We start from the raw sequence: 26,736 nt of genomic DNA on the forward strand, positions 1-26,736 counted from the left end.
CTTTCCTTTAGCCCTGTGTTATGATGTCTTGATTCACAAACGATTTTGTGTACTAAATTCTTCCTAGTTACTGGGACCTTCTGTTGACTCCTGTTTAGATCTTATCTCCTGGGCCTTATTTACCTCAGCTGCTTCTCCTGTTGTCTTCCTGTTTACTGGCATAACCTGCTTGCACCTCGTCCCCGGAAGTACACACATTCCTACTTTTATAGGGTGAAATTTGGCTAACAGTAACATCACATGCAATTTTGAAGTGAGCATAGAACAATTAAGAGTGGTAATGTTGGAAATGGTTAGGATTAGGGGTTGAAGTGAAGAAAAAGTATCTGTGTGTGTTAAAACAAACATTAGGATTCCTAATCTATTTTTGAAAAGCATCATTGGATATTTTCTGACTTACTTCCCAGTCCTTCACCAGTGAGACATCCCATAAATATCTGGTGAGGCAGATACTGTCATTACATTTTAGGAATAATTCTGCTTGGCTTTTGAGAGTCATAATGCCATAGTTCATTTCTAGGATAGGAGCAGTTTTGTATACATTATAATTCAGGATTCAGCAAACTAAGGCCTGATGCCTGTTTTTGGAAATAAAAGTTTCATTTAAAAAAGTTTTATTGAAACATAGCTGTGCTGATTCTTTTTTGTATTGTCTATGGCTACTTTTACACTACAACAGCATATTTGATTAGCTGCAGCCACTATAGATAGTGTGAGCCTCTAGAAAGCCTAAAATATTTATTTTTCGGCCCTTTAAGAAAATTCGTGTTAACCTCTATAGTTAATTAAAATTAATAATAGTGAACACATAGTATGTACTATGTGCCATGTTGTCGTATATTAAGCAAAAAATATTAGTTCAAATACTCATAGTAACCTTATAAGGTAGAATAACAATTTAATGCACGAGGAAACTGAGACACAAAGAGGTTAATCTTCCCTGTCACAAAGTTAAGAAATACAAGGACTAGGAATTGAACAAAGGTGGCTTGACTCCAAGCCTGGTCTTTTAATAACTTCTCATACTGCTGTTCCATTTGGAGGAATAGAGGAAATACAAACTATTTTGATAAATGGTGAAATTATAATATACAACCAATAAATTTAGGTGGAAATCTCAGAATTATTTAAATTATAAGAATGAAGATAAGATATATTTAATTAGTTTTAGATTAATTATTGCAGTTTTTCAGGCTCATCCATGAAAGAACTGTGAGTAGCCAATTTGTTAAAAATTTGGTTTTATTCCCTCTTGGTAAATTGTCTCTTTGAATTAGGCGTGTATCTTAGTATAGTGATTTTATAGGATAGTAGAAAATAGATCATTTTGTCAGCTGATTTCTCCAATTTGTTTTTTTTTTGTTGTTTCTTTTTTTGGTTCAGTGTTATATCCAAGGAACTGTTACACGAAGCAATCAGAATCATTTCCAAAATTTTAGTTTCATAAGTTTGAGTTTTCTTTAAACCTGTTTTATATTTTCTGCATCATTGTAATAGAGAAATCAGTAAACATTTACTTCAGTAATTGTTTGCAACTAAAACATGTGAAATGAAACAGGCTCAAGAGATCCTGACAGCTTGCTTATTTTTCTTGGAATAACTTCAGTTTGCGTTTTTGAAACACATATATTATACTCTCAAGAAAGTTTAAAAAATAAGAACATACAGTTTGTGTTTGTCCTCATGAAGATTACACTTGTGACCCCAGTTTAGCATGTACTAATATTTAAGAGGAGTATGTCATAATAAAGTTTTTGTTAAGACTGTCGTTGGACAGAGCTATAATTTTTTTTCTCTTTTAGGGCCACAATAGACATTTCTTTCAATACAAGAAGCATGATTTTGCTCATGATACATTGAATCTAAATAGCCTATTCATTGAATCCCAATAGCCACATCGGCTATAAAAATATGTGTATTTTCTTTTACTAGGTATGTGTGGCATATGTAGGGAATTAAAAGGGTAGTTTGTAGAAGGCGTCTTGTCCTGCAAAGAAATTATGTCTGGTCAGGAGTAATACAATTAGTATACAAATTAGTGTAATAAAAATCTAGAATAAGATCAATTTAATGTAAGACACTTTTATAAACTTCTGATAAGCAGCTTTACAATATTGAAATACCGGTTCAATTATATCAGTTGATATAAGTATAACAAACGTTTCCAACAAACAGTGCTGCAGGCCTGTAAAAGAAGAGATATACTCTTTACTAGTTCACCTTGGAAGTGCTCCACAAGAGGTGTGAGCTGAATTTTGAGTAGATAAGAAGGATGAGATTACAATAAATACTAAATATTTCTCTGGCACTTGATGTTTTTCAAAGCAATTTCAAATATGTAATTTGATTTTACAGCAACTTGATAGAATAAGTAGTAGTTGTTGATCTCACTTTAAAAATAATTTGAGATTTAGAAGGGTTAAATGACTTTCTTACATAGCTGGTAAGTGGTGGAGGTGCTACTTACACCCAGATCTTCCAACTCCAAATCATCTAAATTTGGCATTGTAGCGCCGCTGAAATAGAAGGATGGGTCAGGCACGGTGGCTCATGCCTGTAATCCCAGCATTGGGAGGCCAAGGTGGTAGGATCACTTAAGCTCAGGAGTTCAAGACTAGCCTGGGCAACCATGGCAGAAACCCCATTTCTACTAAAAATTATCCAGGTGTGGTGGCATGTGCCTGTAGTCCCAGCTACTCAGGAAACTGAGGTGGGAGGATCACATGAGCCTGAGAGTGGAAGGCTGTAGTTAGTCATAAACATGCTACACTCACTCCAGCCTGGGTGACAGAGTGAGACCCTGTCTCAAAAGGAAAAAAAAAAAAGGAAGAGTGGAAAGCACTAAAGTAATATCAGTCTGTATGGAATTCAGATAAAGGAGGTTGGAGATTCAGAGGCAGAGAGGGACTCGATTCTTAGCTTTTTAAATGCCTGAGAAAATACCTGCGGTGGGGAGGGTTAGATCAAGCACCGAGGGAGGAGAGACTGTGAGTAGACCCTTGCAGTCATAATCCAGGCCAGGCATGATTGTGGCACAGGCCAAAGTGTTAGTTATGGAGTTGGAGGGAAGTGTGTGGATTCTGGATGGATTCTGAAGGTAGAGCCCACTGGATATGTTGTTGAACTGAATGCAGGGTTTTAAGAAGAGGAATCAAGAGTGGCTCACACCTGTAATCCCAACACTTTGGGAGGCTGAGGCGGGCAGATCAGTTGAGGTCAGGAGTTTGAGACCGACTTGTCCAACATGGTGAAATCCCATCTCTACTAAAAATACAAAATCTAGCCAGGCGTGGTGGCATATCCCTGTAATCCCAGCTACTTGGGAGGCTGAGGCAAAATAATCACTTGAACCTGGAAGGCAGAGGTTGCAGTGAGCAGAGATCGCACCACTGCACTCCATCCTGCGTGACAGAGCAAGACTCTGTCTCAAAAAAAAAAAAAAAAAAAAGAAAAATTAAAAGAATTGCTCCAAAGTTTAAAACTTGAGTAACTGGAAGTATAAAATTATGGTTGAATGAGATGGGAAACAACTGAGAAATGAGGAGGCCAGGGTTAAGTTAGACATGTAGAGTTGAGATGCCAATTAAACATTCAAATGGTAAGTTCAAGTAGGCAGGTGGACACAGGTTGCAAGTTCAAAGGAGAATCCAGGCTGGAGACGTGAATTTAGAAGCTGTCAGAAGTGAGGCCCCTGAAAGTGGGAAAAGCTATAAGCGTTTGTTGAAACGTAACTTCAAAGCCACCTAGTGAGTTTTTTCTATAGACCATGCTGTGGGCCTTGTGATATGATAGGCATTGAATTGTTCAAGAAAAGTCCATAATAAAACACTATAGTGATCAAACATTTTTACTTATTGGATTAAGCAGTTATTTAGTTCTCATAATAACAGAGTGAGAAGTGTGTAACAGGGATCATTATCCTCACTTTTAACATAAAGAAACAAACTAGAGGTGAGAGGGTTACACGTAGTTTTGCAAGTAATAGTAGCACAGTTTTTTCCCCTCATACCCGCTGACAAAGATCTTGATAAATTTCTAGAGTGATACATTTTATAAGCAGGAAACAGAGGCCAGAACAAACCAGAGAGAAGAAGCTACCATTAAGGAAAATAAAAGAACACTTGGAACGCAAACAGAAGCATGATCTATAAGGACAGGAGGAATCACGGTGTGGTGAAAAGCACTAGCTGAGAATCAGGAAACTTGGATACCAGTCCTGGCTCTTTCACTTTCGGAAAGCCTGGAGACCAGTTTCTTAAGGCTTAGTGTGTTGCTGAGAACACGACTTTCTTACAGGAAGGATTTGTAAGCTCATTAAAAAGGTCTGGGAGGACGCCTAGATCCAGGAGTAACTTCTTGGGAGCAGATGGGCTTTGAGGGGGCAACAAATGGAGATTTTGTTACTTTTCTCTTCATTATTATTTGAATTATTTATAATGAGTATGTGATACTTTTTTTAGTTTCATCAAAAATTGAAAATGGGAGATACTGTAAGACAAAATTCAATTAAGCAATTTCTAGACACCAGTAGAAAAATGTGGCTTATATCCATTTGATTTCTAAGTCTTAGTTTCTTCTGTTACAAAGTTAGGGAGTTTTCAAGAGTCCCCAAGTCCAATTCCAAATCTGGCATCCTATCATCCTGTGCAGAGCCACACATTTCAAGATACGAGGCCCTTCATAACTAGTATATAGAAGACAATCTTTGCACTGATGTGTTCATGAAAATCAGTTAACTGAAATGCTCGGATAGCACTGTAAGGCTAAAATTGGAATTTGCACTAGTACTAAGTAATTTAATAAAACAAATGCATTACTTCAAATAACTATGCCCATCACTTGAATTAGTTAATGTTATTATAGCCCATTATCCAGTTTTACACATGAGAGCACTGGGGCTTATTAAGATTAAGTAGCAGGCCCATGATTGTGTAGCTGCCAAGTGATGAAACCCAAGCCTGAGTCATATGCTTAAAATCTTTTTTTAATTGATATATACATAATTTTAGTACATATTTGTGGGGTACGTGTGATATGCTGTTACGTGAATAGAATGTGTAATGATCAAATCAAGGCATTTAGGATATCCGTCGCCTGGAATATTTGTTATTTCTATGTGTGGAGAGCATTTTAAGTCCTTATTTCTAGCTATTTTGAGAAATATAATTTGTTATTGTTATCTGTAGTCATCCTACTCTACTATCAAACACGAGAACTTATTCCCTCTCTCTAACTGTAGTTCGTTATCCACTAACCAATCTCTATTCATCCCTCCAACACCCACATTCTTCCCAGTCTCTGATAATTATTCTACTCTCTACCTCCATAAGATCAGCTTTTTTTTTTTTTTTTTTTCCAGCTGCCGCATGTGAGTGAGTACACGCAGTATCTGTTTTTCTGTGCTGGACTTATTGTACTTAACATAATGACCTCCAGTTCCATCCATGTTGCTGCAAATGAAGTGATTTCATTCTTTTTAACTGCTGAATAGTATTTCATCGTGTATATATACCACATTTTCCTTATCCAATCCATTAAGGAACACTTAGGTTGATTCATATCTTTGCTGTTGAGAATAGTCTAAGCCTAAAATCATAATCACTAAATATATCTGTTCTCTCAATCTTTGTGGGCGTGGTGGTGGTAAACACCCTCCTTGATATAGGAAAGCATGATTTATTTTGGTTTGCAAAGAAGGACACCAGAATCTGCTCAATTTTTGTCAAGTGCCCTTATTTCTGAACCCCCTCTTTTTAATTTTCAAGTTAACTTTATAAGTTAATAAGTAAACTGCTCAGTGTTCTACCTGTGCACCATCTTGATATAACCCCACCTTCATGTATTTCACTCATAAAATGCATTGCCCCAAATTGAATGTTTCTGAAACCTGAATGTCTTATAGTTAATGGGTCTGTTTAATGTGACAGTATTTCTTCTTGCTACAGAAAAAATTAAGTCAATGGTGTTCTTAAACATGGTATTGTCCCTGGTTCTAGAAAATAAGACGATAGACTTTCTGTTGGAAGCACTGCTGCCTTGTTCAACAATCTAGGCGTCCATACACCTAGTTTCCTGACTGTGTTTTTGGTCTTAACACACTGTCTTATGAAGATGTCCAGCTTGAGTGTTCGACCTCCGTTTCTGTCTTCATTATCAGCCACGGAGCCCTCTCAGATCTGATCCACTCCTTTGTTGCTTCCTACATCTCATTCTAAAACTTGATTTGGTTTGCTAACTGTTCTGGTTTCCTACCCAGCGTCTGCGACCCATGCGAACGGCTCTCAAAACTGCCAGAGTGTTAGAAGCACCTGGAGAAATTTCTTAAAATTAAAGGCTCTAAAGTACAGATCAGAAGTGCAAAGCCAGTTGCTTGGATTGGGATCTGGAAATCTATATTGAAAAGAGGGCTGTCACGCACAGTCTGATTAGATTCCCTGCCTATGTGATAGCTTTACTGGAAGCAGGTTGCCAAGTAGATTTCTTCCCCATTCCATAGTTGTTCAACAGAATGGGAGAAGTTAGGGACTCAGGTGTCATTCTATCGGGGTATCTTGATTAGAAACTTTATTTATTGAGAGATAATTATAACAAGACTGCATTCTAATCCCTTAAAAAAAAGTATCTGTTTATACTTACTGTTGTGTAGGCACATCATAGAAAATTACATTTGAAATTACATTTCCCATAGAGGTGCTTATCTTACCACAGAATGAAAAAAAAAAGCTTTTGGACTGAGTTTTCTTTTTCTCATTTTTCTTCTTTAATCAAATATAAAATACCTAAATTATGCATTGGGGTTTATGAGCACATATTTGAAAAAATCATCACTATGCCACACGAACTATGAAGTAATTACACGTTTGTTCCAAGCAGTCTTTGAAATAAGAGATTTCAGTCAATTTCCCAATGGATACTTTTCTTATTTCAATAACAAGTCCAGATCATTGACTTAAAAAAACACCAAGGAAACTCCCTTAGTACATGATAAGTTTGTTATGATTAAAATCATCTGTGAAAATGAAATTATTTATGCTAATTAATGAATTTTTAATACATGTCTCTGAAATTCTAAGAATCTTAATAGGTTCTAGAAAGAAACATAGTTCACATCCTCTTGTTGCTGAATGTTGTCTATTTTTATTCCAGGAGAACGCCTTCTTGGAGTTGATTGTTTTTGTTTGGTATCTCATACTGTTTCTCAGAGACAGCACATACAGGTTACTTTTTGAAATATGGCTTAATTAGAAAGAACTGCTTAAAGCAAATAAATGATACGTAGCTAACTCACCTGAGAAACTCAGGGCAAAGCTGATCCTTTTTAGGTATATGAAAATCTAGTTGAAAATATGCAAATACTGTGTTCTGAAACAGAATCCTGTGTCACTGAGCCTTTGCATTCTGCATCTTGCTTTTAATTTGCAGTCATGCCATTTAACAGCTGTCTCATAATAGTCATTTAAACTAAGGTACTACGAAAAACAGTTATATTTTAGTTTATAATTATTTATAGCATCCCCTGGGGAAGTTTAGGTACTACAAGAAGGCAATGTAGGCTAGGCACGGTGGCTCACACCTGTAATCCCAGCACTTTGGAAGGCTAACACAGGTGGACTGCTTAAGACCAGGGGTTCGCAGCCAAGCAGCCTTGTCAACATGGTGAAACCCTATCTCTACAAAAAATAAAACAAATTACCCAGGCGTGGTGGTGTGTGTCTGTAGTCCCAGCTACCCAGGAGGCTGAGGTGAGAAGATATCTTGAGCCAGAGAGGTCTAGGCTGTAGTCAGCCATGTTGGCCTCTACACTCCAGCCTGGGTGACAGAGTGAGACCCTATCTCCAAAAAAAAAAAACAAAAAAGAGAAGTCAGTGCAGTAAATCTCTATAATCCTCTCATTCTTCACTTTCTTTGGTTGCTTCTAGCACCATCAAGAAATGATGTTTAAACTCTTTTCAGGAGCGCTTACTTACTCTTTTACAGTCATGAAGGTAACTTCATGAGATAGTATTTCCTGTTTGGCTTTTCTATTACCATGTGAAAAATATTCATAGGGTTTGTTTATCTATTGCTACACAAGAAAACAATGGCCTCTACTAAAAATGTTATATTTGAATAGATCTAAAGAAGTCTTGAACTTACTCATGTTATTTTTTCTGCAGAATTTGTTTTCTAAATAAACATTAATAATTTTTTGATTCTATGAACCAGAATGTGTCTTTCAGGAAATTTATGTGAGGCATGATGTGTAAACCTGTTAGTGTTACCTGAAAGCTTGAGTGATTCCTCAGATGAACAGAGATTGCACCCAGATAACAATCACGGATAATGACAATGTCTTCGTGAAGAACTGTGACATTTAACTTGTTAGGTTGCTGCAATTTCATAGATGCTCACTGTAGCTCTTTTTGCAGAGACAAAGACCTTTATTATGTCTGGCCTAGCAAACGGTATGAAATTCATTTTTGTGTTGAGTTCCTCTTGCAACCTAAGTCCCTTGGGGGTGACATGGAGTGGGAAGGTGGATACTGTGAATGCAGAGGACCCTTGTCACAGCTGAGGACCCTGAACTTAGGGAACTCTTTTATAACAGGCTGCAAGCAAATCTGTTCAAGCTTTTCCCCAGAGAGAGATGTTACACTGATCAGCAAACAAATCTGCCCTGTGTGGTATCTGGCTAGGTTGTTCTCTATACAAAAATGTTTAAAAAGATAATCTAGAACATAGGACATCAGATCAGTACTTCTACTGACAAGATGTGCAGAAACTCAAGAGATCCATGGAGAACTGTCTGCCCACTGTCCTGAGCAATGACTATGCTCACGGTTCAAACTCTTCTCACCAGAATTGTCTCCCCAGTCTACTAATTCTACTTGAGTTACCCTTGGAGTGTATTTTTTTATATTACCTTTATCATAGGCAATATTGGTGATCAATAGACTCACCAAAACATTAATAACAAGTACAGAGGCGAGCTCATTATTAATTGGGCCCTGTTTCATAGAGATGTACTATAAGTAATATTGAACTTTTTGATGTTCTAGAAAATGCATTAAAAACTAATAGCTCAAACTGGAGTTTTTTTAAGGAAGATGGTCTGAGAAAAAAAAGAAAGTTATGTATCAGACAAATGAGGATCAGCTATTCAAGAAGTCCATATAAATACTGAGAACAGGATTAAGTCTTCCTGCAGTCTGAGTCAAATCTGTGGTTAGGCCTGAATGTTTATGATGATTGAGTGATCTGATGAATTACAGGTTTATAGCTTTCTTTTCCAGGTACTTAATTGCCTGCAGGAAGCTGGCTTTTTTGAAGTGAAGTTTGTGTTCACTGTTCATATGACTGAAGTTATTAATGCTGAGGATTATTTAGTGACCCCTCCCTCAGTGTTACCAACTAGAAAACCGAGGCCTGAGAGACTTGTCTACAATTACACGGGAGCGAGGAGCAGGGCTAGCCTCTCATATTTCCCTGGAGGGGCTTTGTTTACTTAAATGGTACAGCTTATATTAAGGTCAGAGAGACAGAGAGAGCATGCATGCTCCCAAGACTGATTGATCTCAGCAGGAATTGTAATTCCTGTAGGTATAGAAAACTCTACTCTTCACTGTAAATACCTACCCATAGTAGTATTGTATTTGGTAGCTGGCCATAATGTATGAAAGCTCATTCTAGTTTGTGACTAGAGCTTGGCCCTAGTATAGAAAAATATTAATTGCCATTCAAAATCACTTAAAAAAAGATGACTATCCAAGATGCAAACCCAGGATTGCCTTAAGCATAATAAACAAATAATTAAACCAATTATAACTTAACAGCGAAACTTGCAAGCTTTGAGAAGTTGGCCTTGTTTCATGTTTGGTGAAAGGCAGAATGGTTCAATTACTTTCATCTGTGGTCAGAGGCATTGATATAGAGAGCTGGAAGGGATCTTTGAGAGAATCTGATCAGATGATTTTCACTCTTTTGAAGAACTGCGAGCTCTCAGAACCCCTGAGGCAGGTGGAGGGACCCACTGAGGGTGAAGATCTTCACTCTTCCTTATTTCTGATAAGGCCATTTTGTTTATACCTGTTTTATATCTTGGCCTCTGTTACTTGGAAAACAAATTTTAAAATACACTAATACAATATTTTATATTTTGATAGGCATTGGGTACATGCATTTATGAAAACTAATTGTTTTAATAAGCACTTAAGATCTATAAATTTTATGTAAAAAGATGAAACAATTACTGAACAACTATAGCATGCTGAAATATTTAGCGGGAAATGTATATCAATGTGAATTACTTCAAAGTGAACCAAAAATAAGATGCATTGATGGATGGGTATAGGATGGATACACAATGAAACAAGTATAGTAGCATATTAATGGTAGAAGGTAGGTAAAAGATATATGTAGGGGTGCTTATTGTATGATTCTTTCAACTGTGCTGCATGGTTGAAAACTTTCTAAAAACATTATATGGGGAAAAAAATCAGCAATATAGGTTAACCTTCTCATTTTTGTAATTAAGGAAAGTGATCCTCAGGGAGAATAAGATTAAATCATTGGCAGAGCAGAACCTAGGACCAAATAATCTTCAGAGAACTGGTTCTGCTGCTTGTCTATACATTCAAATTTGAGCATTTGCCTGAGAATTTTTGCATGAATGCCAGGAAAATCACGCATTTTTGATGAAATAATAGTATTATTAATGATGAAAAAAGGCATTTTACAGGATTATTGGAACTCTTACTTGCATGATGATATCTTCACATGCCCACCCCCACCTTTTTTTGTTAATTTTTATTCTGGTAACATTGAGGACATTTTTTGTGCTTCTTGTAGTTTAATACATTAGAGTTTATTGTAAATGTATATATTATATAATTTTTATGGCTTAAATTTTCATTGTTTTCAATTCACAAGTACATAAATGCATGACATTTTATGATGAATGTCTTCCTTTGAAAGTACAGAAATAAAAGTAACATCTTAGAAAAGGTCCATGATTCTACAGATTCTTTTGATGTCTTTTATGAAATTAAAAAAGTGGCCTTGCTTCTAGTGTTTGACTAGCATGTTATGATAAAGGACAGCCTAAAAAGTGATTTCTCCATTACTCTTGTACTGTTCTAGAACACTTACAGGGTAAGAATCTCTGGAGTCAAATCTGCCTTAGGTTTGAATTCTGGTTATGGTATCTCCAGATGTGAGATTTTGGGGAAGTTACTAAAATTCTCTGAGCCTTTTTCCATGGATATAAAATGGGAATGACACTAGTATGCTATGACTCAGTATTTAATAGGTATTAGGTATAACTTTTATTAGTAGTAAACTTAAACTTTGCTAGTGAATGACATATATTATGTCATACTATATTTGTACTTATAACATCTATTTATATTTTTGTGTTTTATTTTATTTATCTTATTTTTATTTATTGTTGACATTCAACTTTACATGGGATTGTGCTTCTGCATATTTATAGGATTTACATCTTGCATGTGCAGTATTCGGTCTTACAGTTGTTTACCTCAAAGTGTGAGTCAGGCTGGGCGCGGTGGCTCACGCCTGTAATCCCAGCACTTTGGGAGGCCATGATGGGTGGATCACGAGGTCTAGAGATCGAGACCATCCTGGTCAACATGGTGAAACCCCATCTCTACTAAAAAAAATACAAAAAATTAGCTGGGCACGGTGGCGTGTGCGTGTAATCCCAGCTACTCAGGAGGCTGAGGCAGGAGAATTGCCTGAACCCAGGAGGTGGAGGTTGCGGTGAGCCAAGATCGTGCCATTGCACTCCAGCCTGGGTAACAAGAGCAAAACTCCGTCTCAAAAAAAAAAAAAAAAAAAAAAAAAAAAAAAAGTGTGAGTCATCTACAAGCACGTTTTAGTTAAGATTGGGTGTATTTATTTCCTAATTCTGTCCTCCTTTAAATGACTCTTTTGGCTTTCTTAGATTTTGGCATTGATTACTGCTTTCCAGTTTCTTCCCTAAAATCCAAAATGTAAGAATTACAGAATTGCAGCCTTGCACAACTCAAAATGTAACAAACGTTTAAGGCCCAACTAGCAAATAATTAAATTTTTTTTATCATTGGTGTAACTTTAAAAAATTACAGTGCAAAGATGCTACTTTTTCTTATTAAGTTGATAAAATACTGGTGTTATCTGAAGATATAATTTTAGACAAATGGAAATTTTAGTTGGAGGATTGTTAGATACATATCCTACCCATCCCAGCATACATGTATACATACATAAGATAATAGTATAGTAAGTGATATACATGTAACATAACAGTATACCATTTGAAGGAAAACATGTCAAGGTTATATTTATTATAGCTCAGTAGTTGTGTAATGCTGTTTTTGGTTCATCATTTGAAATATTTTTTAAAAATAATGTGATACTTCTTAGCTTTTAAGAGTGATAGAATGAGCGTAAGTACAGCATCATAGAATTTGGAGGTACGCAATCATAGAACGCTTACAGGCTAAGAATCTCTGAGTCAAGGAAAATGCTTTGAGATCATTTGGAATTTTAGATTTGTGGTGTTTTAACACTTGCTGCACATTAAAATTATTTGCGGGATCTTAAAAATACTAATATTTAAGTTGTATACCAGCTGCATTAAATCAGAATCTCTGTGAGGGGTACTGAATATTCCTAGTTTTTAAAAGCTCACCTGCTGATTCTACCGTGATATCAATTATAAAATCATTTTCCGATTTTTTTTTTTTTTTTTTTTTTTTGCCACTGTTTCAGGAGGAAACAGATCACTACTCTAACTCTTGGTAAAGTCATAGAGCTGTTTATCTTTGGAATTGAAACAGCATCTTGGTCTCCCCTTAAACAGTGGCTTCTCCCCTCTCCCATGACAATTTCATTTTCATTTCTTCCAGTTTATGTTTTTTATTTTGAGTTTGTGAGGGTCCCCAAAACCACTGGAGTAGGAGCATCAGGTGTAGCTAAGCCCGATTTTGGTGGATGACCCCAGAAAATCACACATTTGCTTTTCCTGAAACATTGGAGAGTAAGTGAAGACCCTGGCGTAGCTCCAGTGTACCTGAACTGGACTAGTCAAACTGCTCTGTAAATAGAGTTCTTCTGTGGTTCAGGAGAAAACCCTGTGGTATTTCTAGTTGGTTACTTTAAATCTTATGCACTATGTATTAATTAAATTATATTGTACTTTATTCAGTAATAATGGAATATATGTGTATTAGACTAATTTTAGTTTAAGGTATGTATTATGTTTTCCAAAAAGATGGAAGAATAGGCCAGGCACAGTGGCTCACACCTGTAATCCCAGCAATTTGGAAGGCCGAGGTAGGAGAATCAGTGGAGCCCAGGAGTTCAAGATGAGCCTGGATAACATAGGAAGACCCCCACCTGTACAAAAAATTTAAAAAAAAATTAGGCAGGTGTGTTGGCATGCACCTGTAGTCCCAACTACTTGGGAGGCTGAGGCAGGAGGATCACTTCAGCCTGGGAGGTCAAAGCTGCAGTAAGTGGTGATCACACAACTGCACTCCAGCCTGGGTGACAGAATGCGACCCTGCCTCAAAAACTAAAATAAGATGGAAGAATAAACAAAAATCAATATATTTTATAATTGGAACTTAATAATTTAAGTTTTCATATTTTATGATATTATTAAAATGTTGTTCTTATTTATAGACAATATAATTCATATGGTATATATATAATTAATTGACTTTCTGTGTATTCCATAATTAATTTGTATATGGAGTTGTAATATTATCACGACATCAAGACTTAACTTCCAAATGAATGACAATACTTATGATACATTCTTTGGATAAATACAGCTTATTCTGGATTTTCATCGCCACCACTTGCTGTGGTGGGATAATGTAGTGTGAAATGGCATGTGGCCAGACATGGATGCAGTATTAGTGCCTCTTGCAGGCCTTGTTTAAAACACTCACTCTGGGATACTACTGTGCTTCTTTACTTCCAGACTGACCACTGCTCTAAGCAGTGTTGGGGCAATGCCTGGGCTGCCCGAGCCCTTGAAGTTCAAGAAGAAGCACCTGGACTTCTCATGAGGGGAGGTCAGAGTCAATGTAAGTGACTTCCTAATTTGGGGGGCTAAATCCCTTCAGTGACTGAGGTCTGTATGACGTCAGCCATATAAATAGCTATTTCCAATGTGTTTTATGTCATCGTCATACCCCCAAATACTGCCATTGACCTAAAATAAAACTTTGAAGTGTTCCTCAAGTAATAAATGCCATGTATCTCCTGTGAAAAGCATAATGTTCTTAGAGTTATTCATTGATATTTTCAATTCCATGAAAATAGTACTTTGAGGACATTGGAGTTGCTTTGAAAATTGACATCAATTAAGAGAAAACTTAGTCTAATTTAAAATTTTCTTGGACTTTATAGCTAAGTAGAGAGCTTTTTTTTGTCAGGCAGAAATACATGTGTGGGCAAAGGTGAAACATTCATAACTTTGAGAATCGTTCTAATTTTGCTGGAGTGAGAGAAATGTTGAGCAGTGTTGCTTAATACAGCTTTCCACCCATATAATGATGTTGTTCCATGAACTCCCAATCATGTAATAATTCTCGAAAGTAACAGTTCAGTAAATTGTATCAGAAAATACTTGCCATGTACACAAATGGACAATAGAAATGTAGAAATAATGTTTATTCATGAGAAATTGCAGGGGACTATAATTCGGTTTTTCCTATAAGGCAACATAATGGAGTTACAACTTGATGCTTGTATTAAGATGGAATTTTTTTAAAAACAGAGATAGATGAGAAAGTAATGAAAGAATAGAAAATATTATAATCCCATCAAATTTGATTCTCCTCAAATCCTGAGGATCTAAATCTCTTTTCAAATATATTTTTTTTGTTTATAAGTTAAATGGTAATGGTGTTTGGAGATTATGTGAAGATCATTTCTTTAGTACCATTGAACTTTAGAACATTTTGTGTAAAATTGTGATAATTTGAATAGGAGGGAAAACAAAGGTCCACAGTAAGTAAAGGTTCAAATTAGCTTAATGTTTTTTCCTCTTTCATGGCTTAGATCTAATTAGATAAATTTGGGCAACGAATATTATATGAACGAATGTTTTACAAATAGTACTTTCCTTAGTTGAATCTATCTTGTAACACATGAATCTATCTTGCAAATCATGAGTATTAGGCAGAGTGTGGAACATACAGCTAAAAGGCTTCAGGTATACTTTCAGTTCAGACTCCCTTGATTGCTACAGTGTCATTTAAGTTCTTTCAGCATCACATCTGATAACCTGCCCTGCCTACCCTCCCGGAGCCCAAATGAGATTACATATGGCATATGTGAAACTGCCTTGCTAAGTATAACAAGCTATATAAAATTCATTATTCTTTTGGATGCAACATTTAGAACAAAACTTTTACAATAACCGGGATATTTTATTCGACAACCTTAGAGATAGTTGTCTTTTTTATATATGTACTTTGTTTAAAGCAAGAAACAAGGTAATTAATATAGAATGGGCCAAAATGCATGGCATAGCAACATCAACATGCAGAGTAGCTTCAGTTACTGTGGTGTATCCTGGAATCAAACTGTTTGCATCAGTCTCTTGTCCCCTTTTCTTTAGCTTCTCCTCCTTCCTTCTCTTTCTGTCTCAACACTGTTTCTTCCAACTTTTCCTGCTTTCCAAAGTTGGAAAGATTTTTCTGTTTATCTCCTGACCATAAGCTCTATATCCTGGGGACCCTTCTTTCTCAGTGTTATATCACTTAGTTATTCTGGCAGATTTTGTATAAAGTATTTTTAAAACCTTTCCCTTGATGTCTTATAGTTATACAAGGTGAATTTCTAAGCTGCTGGACCAGAAACAGGAAAAGCACTCTTTGGTCCCCAAGAAGTGATAAAACTACAGGTAGTGTTGACAGGTGTGTATAGTCACACTTCATCTGAGACTGTTCTGTGGTTTGAAAACCTTTAGCTGTCTATGTCATACCATTTACAGTTTTTTTCTTTTAATTTACAAATTGCATCACTACCTGTCTAGAATAAAGTAACTCAAGAAAGAGCAGAAATGTAGAAAAGTAATGCACAGAAAGGAAAGTAAACAGAGCATCAGAAGAAATACGGAGAAACCTGAATTATAACAAAAATAGCAAAGGTGAATTTTAGGTGGGAGATTAGGGGAAGACTTGGATGAGAGAGAAATAAAACTGATTTTACCAGGCTGTACCTTTTCAGGGCTTATTTCAGAAAAGTTGACTAGGGCTCTGGAACTCAGGGTATGAGTGTTCACCAGTTGACCTATGCCAAGAACACTGGGAAGGGAAAAAAAGCCAAAAGTGAATGGGTATCAGGAGGTAAGGACTCATTTATTTTGGCATTCATAGTTTAAACAGCAAAAACTTGAGAGGAGTATCTGTTTTGAAACTATTAAAACTTATTAGCATCAAATACTTGCTGTGATTCTTTGTTATTGGTTGTTTGTTTTTGAAACCTCTAGTTGAAAGAGTGGTTTAGAAAGCTCAATATTTCCATGGCCATTGTTTGCCGTTCTGTTATTACCCTAAGGCAGAAAATTGGGGTTGCTTCTTCTCTATTATTCTCCTTCCTTCATGTCTTTATTATAATCATCCTTTTTCTTCCCATGTCTCTTTGTTCTTCCTTTGCTTACTTCTTTTCTGTTCTCCTACCCCAAGATTTTAGAATGAGTTATTCAGACTTACAAGTCTTTACATGACACTGTAAAATCTCAGGCATATCAATCGTAAGTAATATCAACTCAAAGATGATTCATGTGCCACTTTGAATTCTCAAATTTTCCCTCCTGTGAAAAGAGACTAGTATTTGATAAAAACATAAAAGTTAAAAGCAGAATATTCAGATATTTGGACTATTTGTGAGTATTATCTTATGATTATCAGAATTTATATATATGGAAACACTGAAAATTTTGTACTATGATATTTAGATGGAATCTTACTGAGGGTTAGGATCTGGTACCCAGCACAAGATTTGGGAAAATCAGTCTCTGATTCCTTGAGATTTCTTTGTTTACCTGATTTCTGCATTTGAGTGGCTATCGAGCTGCTATAGTGTACCTCTGTCTCTCAGGTAGAAATATCATTAGCTTGCCTGTACTTGTCTTTGGAAACATTACAAAAAATGTGCCCCTTCTGAGCCAAAGAATTATAAAGCACTTTTCAGTTTGTCTGGGAATTGAAATTGGGCTGAGTTTAGACCCCCACATGCCACCCAGGAACTTCTGCACATACATAAATACTACAATTATATGCAGTAATCCCTAGGGAAAATGTAATTTTTTTCTTTAAAAATGGGGCTTTATAAATCATCAGGTATTCAAACCATAGCAAAATTTTTTTAAGTCTTAGTCAATAATCAGACATTGCTTTTTGTAAGAGATTATCAACATTTTATCTGCCGAAGATTCAAAGTTTTGAATAAAGTAATGTAGTAATATAATAGTAATAGGAAAGTGCATCTGAAATATAGGTATGCCTGGTTTTATTGCACTTTGCTTTATCACGCTTCACAGCTACTGCATTTTTTAATGAAACTTAATGTTTGTGGCAACTCTGTGCCAATGCCATTTTTCTAACAATACGAGCTTACTTCATGTCTCTGTGTCACGTTTTGGTCATTCTCACAATATTTCAGACTTTTCTATTATTATTGTATCTGTTATGGTGATCTGGGATCAATGATGTATGATGCTAATCTTGGAATTGTTTTGGGGCACCATGAGCCATGCCCATATAAGACAGACAACATTGTCAACGTTGTGTGTGTCTTCTGATTGTTCCACTTACTAACCCTTTTCTAGTCACTCTCCTTTCCTTGGGTCTTTCTATTATATGAGACATAACAATACTGAAATTAGGCCAATTAATAACCCAACATTGGCCTCTATATGTTCAAGTGAAAGCAAGAGTCTCACATATCTCGCTTTAAATCAAAAGCTAGAAATGATAAATCTTACTGAGGATAGTATGTCCAAAGCCAAGATAGGCCAAAAGCTAGGCTTCTTGGGCCACAGAGTTAGCCAACTTTTGAATGCAAAGGAAAAGTAATTGAAGAACATTAAAAGTGCTACTCTGGTGAACACATGAATGATAAGAAAGCAAAATGGCTTTATTTCTGATATGGAGACAATTTACTGGATAGATGATCAATCAACCACAACAATCCCTTAAGCCAAAGCATGATCCAGAAGAAGGCTTTAATTCTATTCAAGGCTACGAAGGCTGAGTGTGATGAAGAAACTGCGGAAGAAATGTTGGAGGCTAGCAGAGATTAGCTCAGAAGGATTAAGAAAGAAGCCTTCTCCATAATCTGAAAGTGCAAAGTGAAGCAGAAAATGCTTTTGTAGAAGCTGCAACAAGTTATTTTGAAAATCTAGCTAAGATCACTGATGAATGTGGCTACACTAATCAACAGATTTTCAATGTAGGTGGAGCACCCTTCTACTGGAAGAAGATGCCATTTAGGACTTTCATAGCTAGAGAGGAGAAGTCAATGCATGACTTCGAAGCTTCAAAAAACAGGCTGACTCTTTTGTTAGGAACTAATGCAGCTAATGACTTTGAGATAAAGTCAATGCTTATTTACTATTCTGAAAATTCTAAGGCTCTTAGCAATTATGCTAAATCTACTCTGCCTGTGTTCTACATATTGAACAACAAACCCGGTGTTACAGAACACCTGTTTATAGCATGGTTTACTGAATATTTTAAGTTCACTGTGGAGACCTACTGCTCCAAAAAAAAAAATTCTTCTCAAAATATGACTGCTCACTGGCAATGTATCTGGTCACTCAAGAGCTCTGAAAGAAATGTACATGGAGATTAATGTTGTTTTCATGCCTGCTAACACAACATCTATTCTGCATCTCACAGAGGAGCAATTTTGGCTTTCAAGTGTTATTGGTTAAGAAATACATTTTGTATGGCTATGGTTGCCATAGTGATTCCTCTGATGGAGTTGGGTCTGAGAAAAGTAAACAAACCTTCTGAAAAGAATTCACCATTCCTTGGCCTGGCACAGTGGCTCATGTTTGTAATCCCAGCACTTTGGAAGGCCAAGGCGGGCAGATCATGAGGTCAAGAGATTGAGACCATCCTGACCAACATGGTGAAACCCCGTCTCTACTAAATATACAAAAGTTAGCCAGATGTGGTGGCTCATGCCTATAGTCCCCACTACTCTGGAAGCTGAGGCAGGAGAATCACTTGAACCTGAGAGGAGAGGTTGCAGTGAGCCAAGATCACACCACTGCACTCCAGCCTGGTGACAGAGTGAGACCCTGAAAAAAAAAAATCACCATTTCAGATGCCATTATAAATATTGAGATTCATGGGAGGAGATCTAAATATCAACATTAACAGGATTTGGAAGAAGTTAATTCCAACTCGTATGAATTACTTTGAAGGATTCAAGATTTTTAGTAGAGGAAGTAATTGCAGGTGTGATGGAAATAGCAAGAAAAGAATTAGAAGTAAAACCTGAAGATGTGACTGATTTGCTGTAATCACATGATAAAACTTGAATGGATAAGGAGTTGCTTCTTATGGATGAGCAAAGGAAGGGGTTTCTTGAGATAGAATATACTCCAGGTGAAGATGTTTGGAGCATTGTTGACATGACAACAAAAAATTTAGTTTATCAAGTAAATTACATAAATTTACTTGATAAAGCAGTGGCAGGGTTTGAGAAGACTGACTTCAAGTTTTAAAGAAGTTCTATTTTGGGTAAAATGCTATCAAACAGAATAGTGTGATACAGAAAAATTCTTTGGGAAAGAGTCAATTGATGTGACAAATTCCATGTCTTATTTTAAGAAATTGCCACAACTACCCCAACCTTTAGCAACCACCACCCTGATTAGTGAGCGGTCATGAACACTGAGGTAGGACCCTCCATCAGCAAAAAGATTACTCTTTACTAAAGGCTCAAATGACTGTTAGCCATTTTTAGAAATAAAGTAATTTTAGATTAAGGCATATAGATTATTTTTTAGTGATAATGCTGTTGCACACTTAATAGACTACAGCACAGTGTAACTTTTATATGCACTGGGAAACAAAACAGTTTGTGTGACTTACTTTATTGTGACATTCACTTGATTACAGTGGTCTGGAATCAAATCTGCAATATCTCCCAGGTATGCCTGTATAGGAACTGTTTCTATGGTACTTAACAAGATTTTTGGCTAGGAAAAAAATTCAATTTAAATGAAAGACTGAAATTTTGGAAAGTATGGATTGAAATAGAAGTACTATACCAAAAAATGTTTCTGTCCATCTATCTATTTTTTGACACATTCATTCAGATTTATGACCATACAGAGGAAGGAGAAACTAGGATGGGAAAGATTTCTGGTTAAAAACTTCACACTTGGAGTCATGACACTTCTCTTAAAAGCCTTTTAAACACACAAGTGAATGTTAAAACTTCCATGAGAAATAGAATTTGGATGTAGTATAATTTTCAGTGTGTTCGCATCCTCTGGTTAAGGTTCTTATCTTATGGGGACGGGAAGACTACAGAGGAGGGTGATGCGGTTGGGAAATAGGAGATTACTCTGTCTTCAGGAAGCAGAACAGAGGGGCGCGTCCTCTGTCTTAAGTACCTTTTGGGTTTAATTTGCACTATCTAGTGATAAAATCACTTGAGTTCTATGTGTCCCTGCTGCTGTTTCTTGGCCATCAAAGCTGGCATTACTGCCAGGTATCATCTTCATTGATATTTAGGCCAGAGAGGACAGTTGCTACCCAGTGGTGCTACACCAAAGCCAGGAGCTGGAAGCCAGACTCCAAGAATTCCCAGCCAGCTAGCTTTACCGGCTACTCTGCCATTTCATTAACTGTGCAGTAATGGAAGCTCCTGGTCTGTGCTATTTAACAACGGTGGTTTTGGACTGTATCTACTTATAATGATAAAGTTTTATTGTACCAGATGAATCTAGATGAATAAAATATAGTAGTTTAATGTTACTCCTTTCTTCAAGGCCAATCTCGGCTTCTTTTTCAAAAATAGAAAGTAATAGCTCTGGCCATTGACTATTCATGTTTGTTCCTGCAGCCCTGAAATGTGAATTTAATGTTATGCTGCATATTTAGAAACTAGAATAGAATTATGCAAATTATGAAGTAATTTTAAGGGTTAAAGAGAGGAAATCCCAAATTCCGAAAATGCACATATATGTATAAAAATCTCAATTGGAAAGCTTTACGTACCTTAAAAGAAGAGATAGCTTTTGGAAGATATATACTAAAAGCATGTGAAGGACATTCAATTACTCTCTTAGTAATTTTATTTCCTTAGGTGATGTTGTACAGTAATAACGAATTTCTGGTTCTTATGTTTAATACTGAGCAAGGAACTTTAAGCAAGTTTAAAAGTAAAAATTATTTAGATTACCTTTAGAACTTGTTAAATGTGTTTAAGTTTTGTATGAGCTGGAAGTTGTAGTGTTTTTTCCTTTAGCTGTTGCATTAGCAGCCATAGACCAAGTGACAACATCGTTGTTTTTAATAAAACAGATTAATAAAAATGTAAGAGGATTAGGCATTTCAGGTTCTGGCTTCTATGCTTAATATGAGAGTATTAGTTTGAAGCCAGTGTACCACACATGTTAATTAATTGCTACTTTGCTTGAAGTAATGTGGAAGATTATCTCCTCTAAGATTGTTCATCTAGGGAAGTTACTCCCAACCAGGAGCAATTTTGCCCCCAGGGGACATAAAGCAATGTCTGGAGACATTTTTTGGTTGTCATAATTGGGGGTGGAGTGTATTTTACTGGCATCTAATAAGCAGAGGCTGGAGATTCGGCTAAATAACCCACAATGCAAAGGAAAGCCCTCCATGACAAAGAATTATCTTGTCCAAAATAACAGTAGGGCTGAGGTGGAGACCCCCTTGTTCTGGGACTATTTCCAGTTTAGTTTCTTCTTTATCTCCTTTTTCTTTCCTTTCTTTCTTTTTCCCTTCCTCTTCAACAGGTATGTGTCACTTGGTAGGGAGATCAGTAAGTGTTTCTCTGTTTTATGCTAATTGTAATCTTTTCACAGTAATTTCTCAGGGTGGTTTTGTACATAGTGGAAAGGGAGTCGAAAGCCATGCATTGTAACTGTATGACCTTGGGCATGTCACTCATGCTTTCATTTATTTGTTTCTGAAAGTCAGAATTAAATGAGGTCTAAGTTGGCGAAATCATTAATTAAACCTGATTGAGCATCTACTGTGTCAGGCAATGTGCTCCGTTCTAAGATTCACATGATACAGAAGACGTAGTTCCTGATTTCTAAATGCCTGAATTTAGTTGGGGAGATAACAGGCATGTAAATTACACAGAAGTAACCATACATTGTGGTAACAGTTCTAATGAAAGTGTGATGAAAGTTCTACAGTAGAACAAGGTAGGAAAGCCACTATAGAAGTCCTCTGAGAGAGGATGGAATTTGAATTGGCTGTCGGAGGAGAGTAGGGATTTGCCAGGAGAAAAGGAGGAAGAGCATTTCAGGCAAAAGGAACAGCAAAAGCAAAAGCAAAAGCTCAGAATTACAAAACGCCCTGGGATGTTCTGGAATATCGAAAGCTTCTCTATGTCTGGAACATGAAGATCACTGAATAAAAATATTCTTTTTGTATTGCTTTAACATATCAAAAATTTCCAAAAGAATCTCAAGCCTTGAAACATAGACATTACCGTCTAGCCATTGCTCTTACACTTTAGCTGTTCACTCCTCTACGATGTGTGTGCATCACAAGCACAGACAGCCTGAGTTATAGTCCCAAGATTCCTTCGAACTTCATTCTCCTGCTTTGCTTGTCTTAACTGGTGCCTCACTGTTTATACTAGACTTGTGATGCAGCAAGTTCAGGTACAACGAATCCAAGTTTTTAAAAAGTGCCTGGTTTTATTTTCCTCATCAAATTTTCTTGACGTACTTTTGAATTTTAATAGCTTCGTTGGGGCAGTGGATTTAGGTAATTAAAATTGCTGATTTAATTCACAAACAGGTGAACCAAGTGTCAGGCCATCCTATTGAGCCCTTCTATACTAAGGAGAGAAGTTGATGGCAGACATAGCGCCAAGACTTCTGGTACAATCTGACAATTTTTGGCTTCGGGCAATTAAATGCTGCTCAGCATTGTTTAACAAAAGGTTCATAGTGTGCCCTAAGCCACCAACAGGATTTTTTTTGGTAGCCATGAAAGTCAGCTTAGAGTATGTCACAGAAGGAAACGGTGTATTCTGAGAGAAATTCATCTTTCTATTGTTTAAAGAAGTAGATTAATTTTGCCTGAGCTTTCCCTCAGCAAATCTGACTTCTCAGGAGAAGGGAGTTTAAGTTAAGGGAGAAGGGAGTTTCTGTGGCTTTCCTTTAGAAATATCTGGATACACAAAGAAGTTTTGTAGTAGATATCACTGTGACTTAAAGACAGTTCAGGAAATATGACTTCTGTTTCCAGCCAAGCAGATGACTTTTTGTGACCCATTATTTCTTGATGTCTGAACTTCTTTCTAGAAATAAATCTAATAATATCTGCTGTTCATTGCTCAGGACTTATGAAGTAATGTCTGCAGACTATGTGAGAAGAAAAAGGTTCTATACCGCGAAGTATTTTTCCACTCTTGATATCAGCTCATTCCTTGTTTATATGATTAAATTTGAAGTAGCCTGACATTTGGCAACTTCTTTTATTTTTTTTCCCCATCAGAAACCAAAATTCATGATCAACTAACCGTTTGCTATGAATTTGTCACAACTTCACTTAGCCTAATAAATATCCCAGAAAAGAGCAGACTTGGCTGGAGTTGAATTGGTACAGCTTTACTAATTTGGCCACTAAATTAAGCCAATACTTTTTAATCTGGATTGAGCTAAGGGGGAATGTTCAGAAATCAAGGTCTGGGTGCATTCTCCCAGAAATCACTGGAGCTCAGCTGGCTTTATTAGTCTGGTGAGAGGAGGGGGAGGTATAAACACTGCATAGTGGACACCACTTTTCCCTCTGGTATGTGTATAGACCTTCAGCAGTAGTAGTAGGGAGGTTTTAATGAACAAATACTGGATAATCAATCTTAAGTATGATATATGAGAATTTAAAGTATTCTGAGTTCCTAAAAAATGTTTATTATATAACATGTGGTAATTTACATTCTTTTATTGTTCGATAGATTTTGCTTTCTAGATGAATAATCATTTACTGCACGCTTTAGAGCAAGGAGAGCTAAAATTTTACTGAAACAGAACCACATTCATTTACATGTAGTCTGGGACTGCTTTTGTTTCACAAGGGCAGTGTGAAGTAGCTCCAATAGAGAATGTATGGTCCACAAAGACTAAAATAAAATATATGCTACCTGGCTCTTTACAGAGAAAGTTTACTGACTCCTCTGTTAAAGAAACACCTTTTTAAAACAAAAACAAATTTCTGCAATTGAGATCATTTTTCACCCAGACAAATGAAATTCTTCTCTTTTGAAAAAGTGATAACATAAATAGTTTCTTTTCATGGTATTTGCTTTATAATACTTGAAAAATTCTTTAAAAATGCAACTGTTGAAATAATGTCAAAAGAAACATTTCTTTTTTTTTTTTAATTGCATTTTAGGTTTTGGGGTACATGTGAAAAACGTGCAAGGTTGTTGCATAGGTACATACGTGGCAGTGTGATTTGCTGCCTTCCTCCCCTTCACCCATATCTGGCATTTCTCCCCATGCTATCCCTCCCCAACTCCCCACCCCCCCGCTGTCCCCCCCACTCCCCAACAACAGACCCCCGTGTATAGTGCTCCCCTCCCTGTGTCCATGTGTTCTCCTTGTTCAACAGCTGCCTATGAGTGAGAACATGTGGTGTTTGATTTTGTGTTCTTGTGTCAGTTTGCTGAGAATGATGGTTAGGGACATGGATGAACCTGGAAACCATCATTCTCAGCAAACTGACAAAAGAAACATTTCTTATGATTTATAAGCACTCCAGAAAAAAAAACATATGCATATATGTAGTACGGTGATTGTAAAGTGACTTTGAGTATTATGTTATTTGTTGTATTAGGGAAATGAATAAATAACAATAACAATAGCAAATGCTTCTAAAGTGCTCCTTGGGTGTTAAGCACTGTTCTAAGTACTTTTACATTTCTTTTTTCAGCAACCATTTAAAGTAGGATAATTGTTATCTCTGTTTCACAGATTATGTGTTTTGTTGTTGTAAATAAATTTGAAGAATATAATTTGTAAGAAACACAACTAGTAAAATATCGTTTGTAATTTACTTCATGGGTTTATGGATATAAACAAATAATTATATGTCTTGAGATCATAAAGCCAAGGCATTTACTGCATTCCATAACTAAAGGAGTGAAAATGAGGCCGGGCGCGGTGGCTCAAGCCTGTAATCCCAGCACTTTGGGAGGCCGAGGCGGGTGGATCACGAGGTCAAGAGATCGAGACCATCCTGGTCAACATGGTGAAACCCCGTCTCTACTAATACAAAAAATTAGCTGGGCACGGTGGCGCGTGCCTGTAATCCCAGCTACTCAGGAGGCTGAGGCAGGAGAATTGCCTGAACCCAGGAGGCGGAGGTTGCGGTGAGCCGAGATCGCGCCATTGCACTCCAGCCTGGGTATCAAGAGCGAAACTCCGTCTCAAAAAAAAAAAAAAAAAAAAAAAAGATATAGAAAAGCTTTAATAGCATAGGAGGGTTATCTTGAATAGATAATTTGATAGTTTTCAGTTCTGAGCCTAATTAAATGTTCTCAAGCTTATTCTATGCCTATTGATACAGTTAGGTTTCTTTTGGGCTTATTTTTCTCCTCCTTTAAAGTTAAAAAATTCAGATGTGATGAGAGATTGCAATGATTAACTTCATATACTGCACAGGGTAGTTCTCCACAGAGCAACTCATTTCAAGGTACCACGTTTTCACAAAGAGGAAGTGGCCTGAGGCAAAGACCAGTTCTTAGCAGGTGACTTGATAATTGATAAGCAGACATGTATGGTTTTTAGTAGTAAAGTAGAAGCTTATGCTAAGCTGATTAGAAAGGAGGTCAGGTGAGTGACTTAGAGTTTGGCTGTGAGGAGAAGCCCTAGTGGGGACTTTCCTTTGAAGGAAAGCCAGGTGATGGTTGGACATTTGGGAGCAGGTGATGAGCAGATGTTTGCAGTTCAGTATGTCACACCACTTCTTTGCCTACTCTGGAATTTGTCCTGAGAACGCACAAGGGATAGAATGAAAAGAGGTAAGAAGCAAAGGTTAAAAAATACCACCAGAGGCAATAAAAATCAGAAGATCTCCTAATTAGGCAGTCCACAGTCATGAGATTCACCCCACCCCACATTTTTGAACCTACAGCACTGCTGTTTCAGCTATTTGACACGTACTATATGCTTTTAACTCTGAAAATGTTGTTTAATTTGTTCCATATATCACCATCTCTTCCAGGTTGTTTCTTTATACTGAGAGATTCTCAGTTGATTAAACAATGTTGTGTGGATAGGAAGTATTTCTTTGTGTGTGTGTGTGTGTGTGTGTGTGTGTGTTTCAGTAAAAGTTTATTGCAAAGCTGGCAGCTGCCCTGTGAGTCATAGTTTTCCAACCATTGTTCTCTGCTATAAACTTCTTAAACTTATATGTGCTAAACTCCTTGAGGGCAGGGGCTATGTTATGTGTGTGTGTATAAATACACACACACACACACTTGAAGTTCTGGGGTACA

At 36.7% G+C, this 26,736-nt stretch overlaps 1 protein-coding gene across 9 annotated transcripts in view; it reads left to right on the top strand.

Moving 5' to 3' along the window:
- Positions 1 to 26,736, top strand: part of LOC135277808 (tolloid-like protein 1) — a 261,404-nt gene that overhangs the window by 37,264 nt on the left and 197,404 nt on the right. The window contains exon 1 of one of the 9 annotated variants that reach the window (XM_064384066.1): positions 14,049 to 14,075. The exons of the other annotated variants lie outside the window; for them this stretch is intronic. Within the exon in view, the coding sequence (XP_064240136.1) occupies positions 14,054 to 14,075 (22 nt within the window). The 5' untranslated portion in view covers positions 14,049 to 14,053. Of the gene's footprint in view, positions 1 to 14,048; positions 14,076 to 26,736 lie in introns of those variants that run through there. 9 annotated transcript variants of the gene reach the window in all.

This window comes from Aotus nancymaae, unplaced genomic scaffold (assembly GCF_030222135.1).
Source record: "Aotus nancymaae isolate 86718 unplaced genomic scaffold, 86718_ANA_hifiasm-v0.15.2.pri h1tg000033l, whole genome shotgun sequence".
Taxonomy (NCBI): Eukaryota; Metazoa; Chordata; class Mammalia; order Primates; family Aotidae; genus Aotus; species Aotus nancymaae.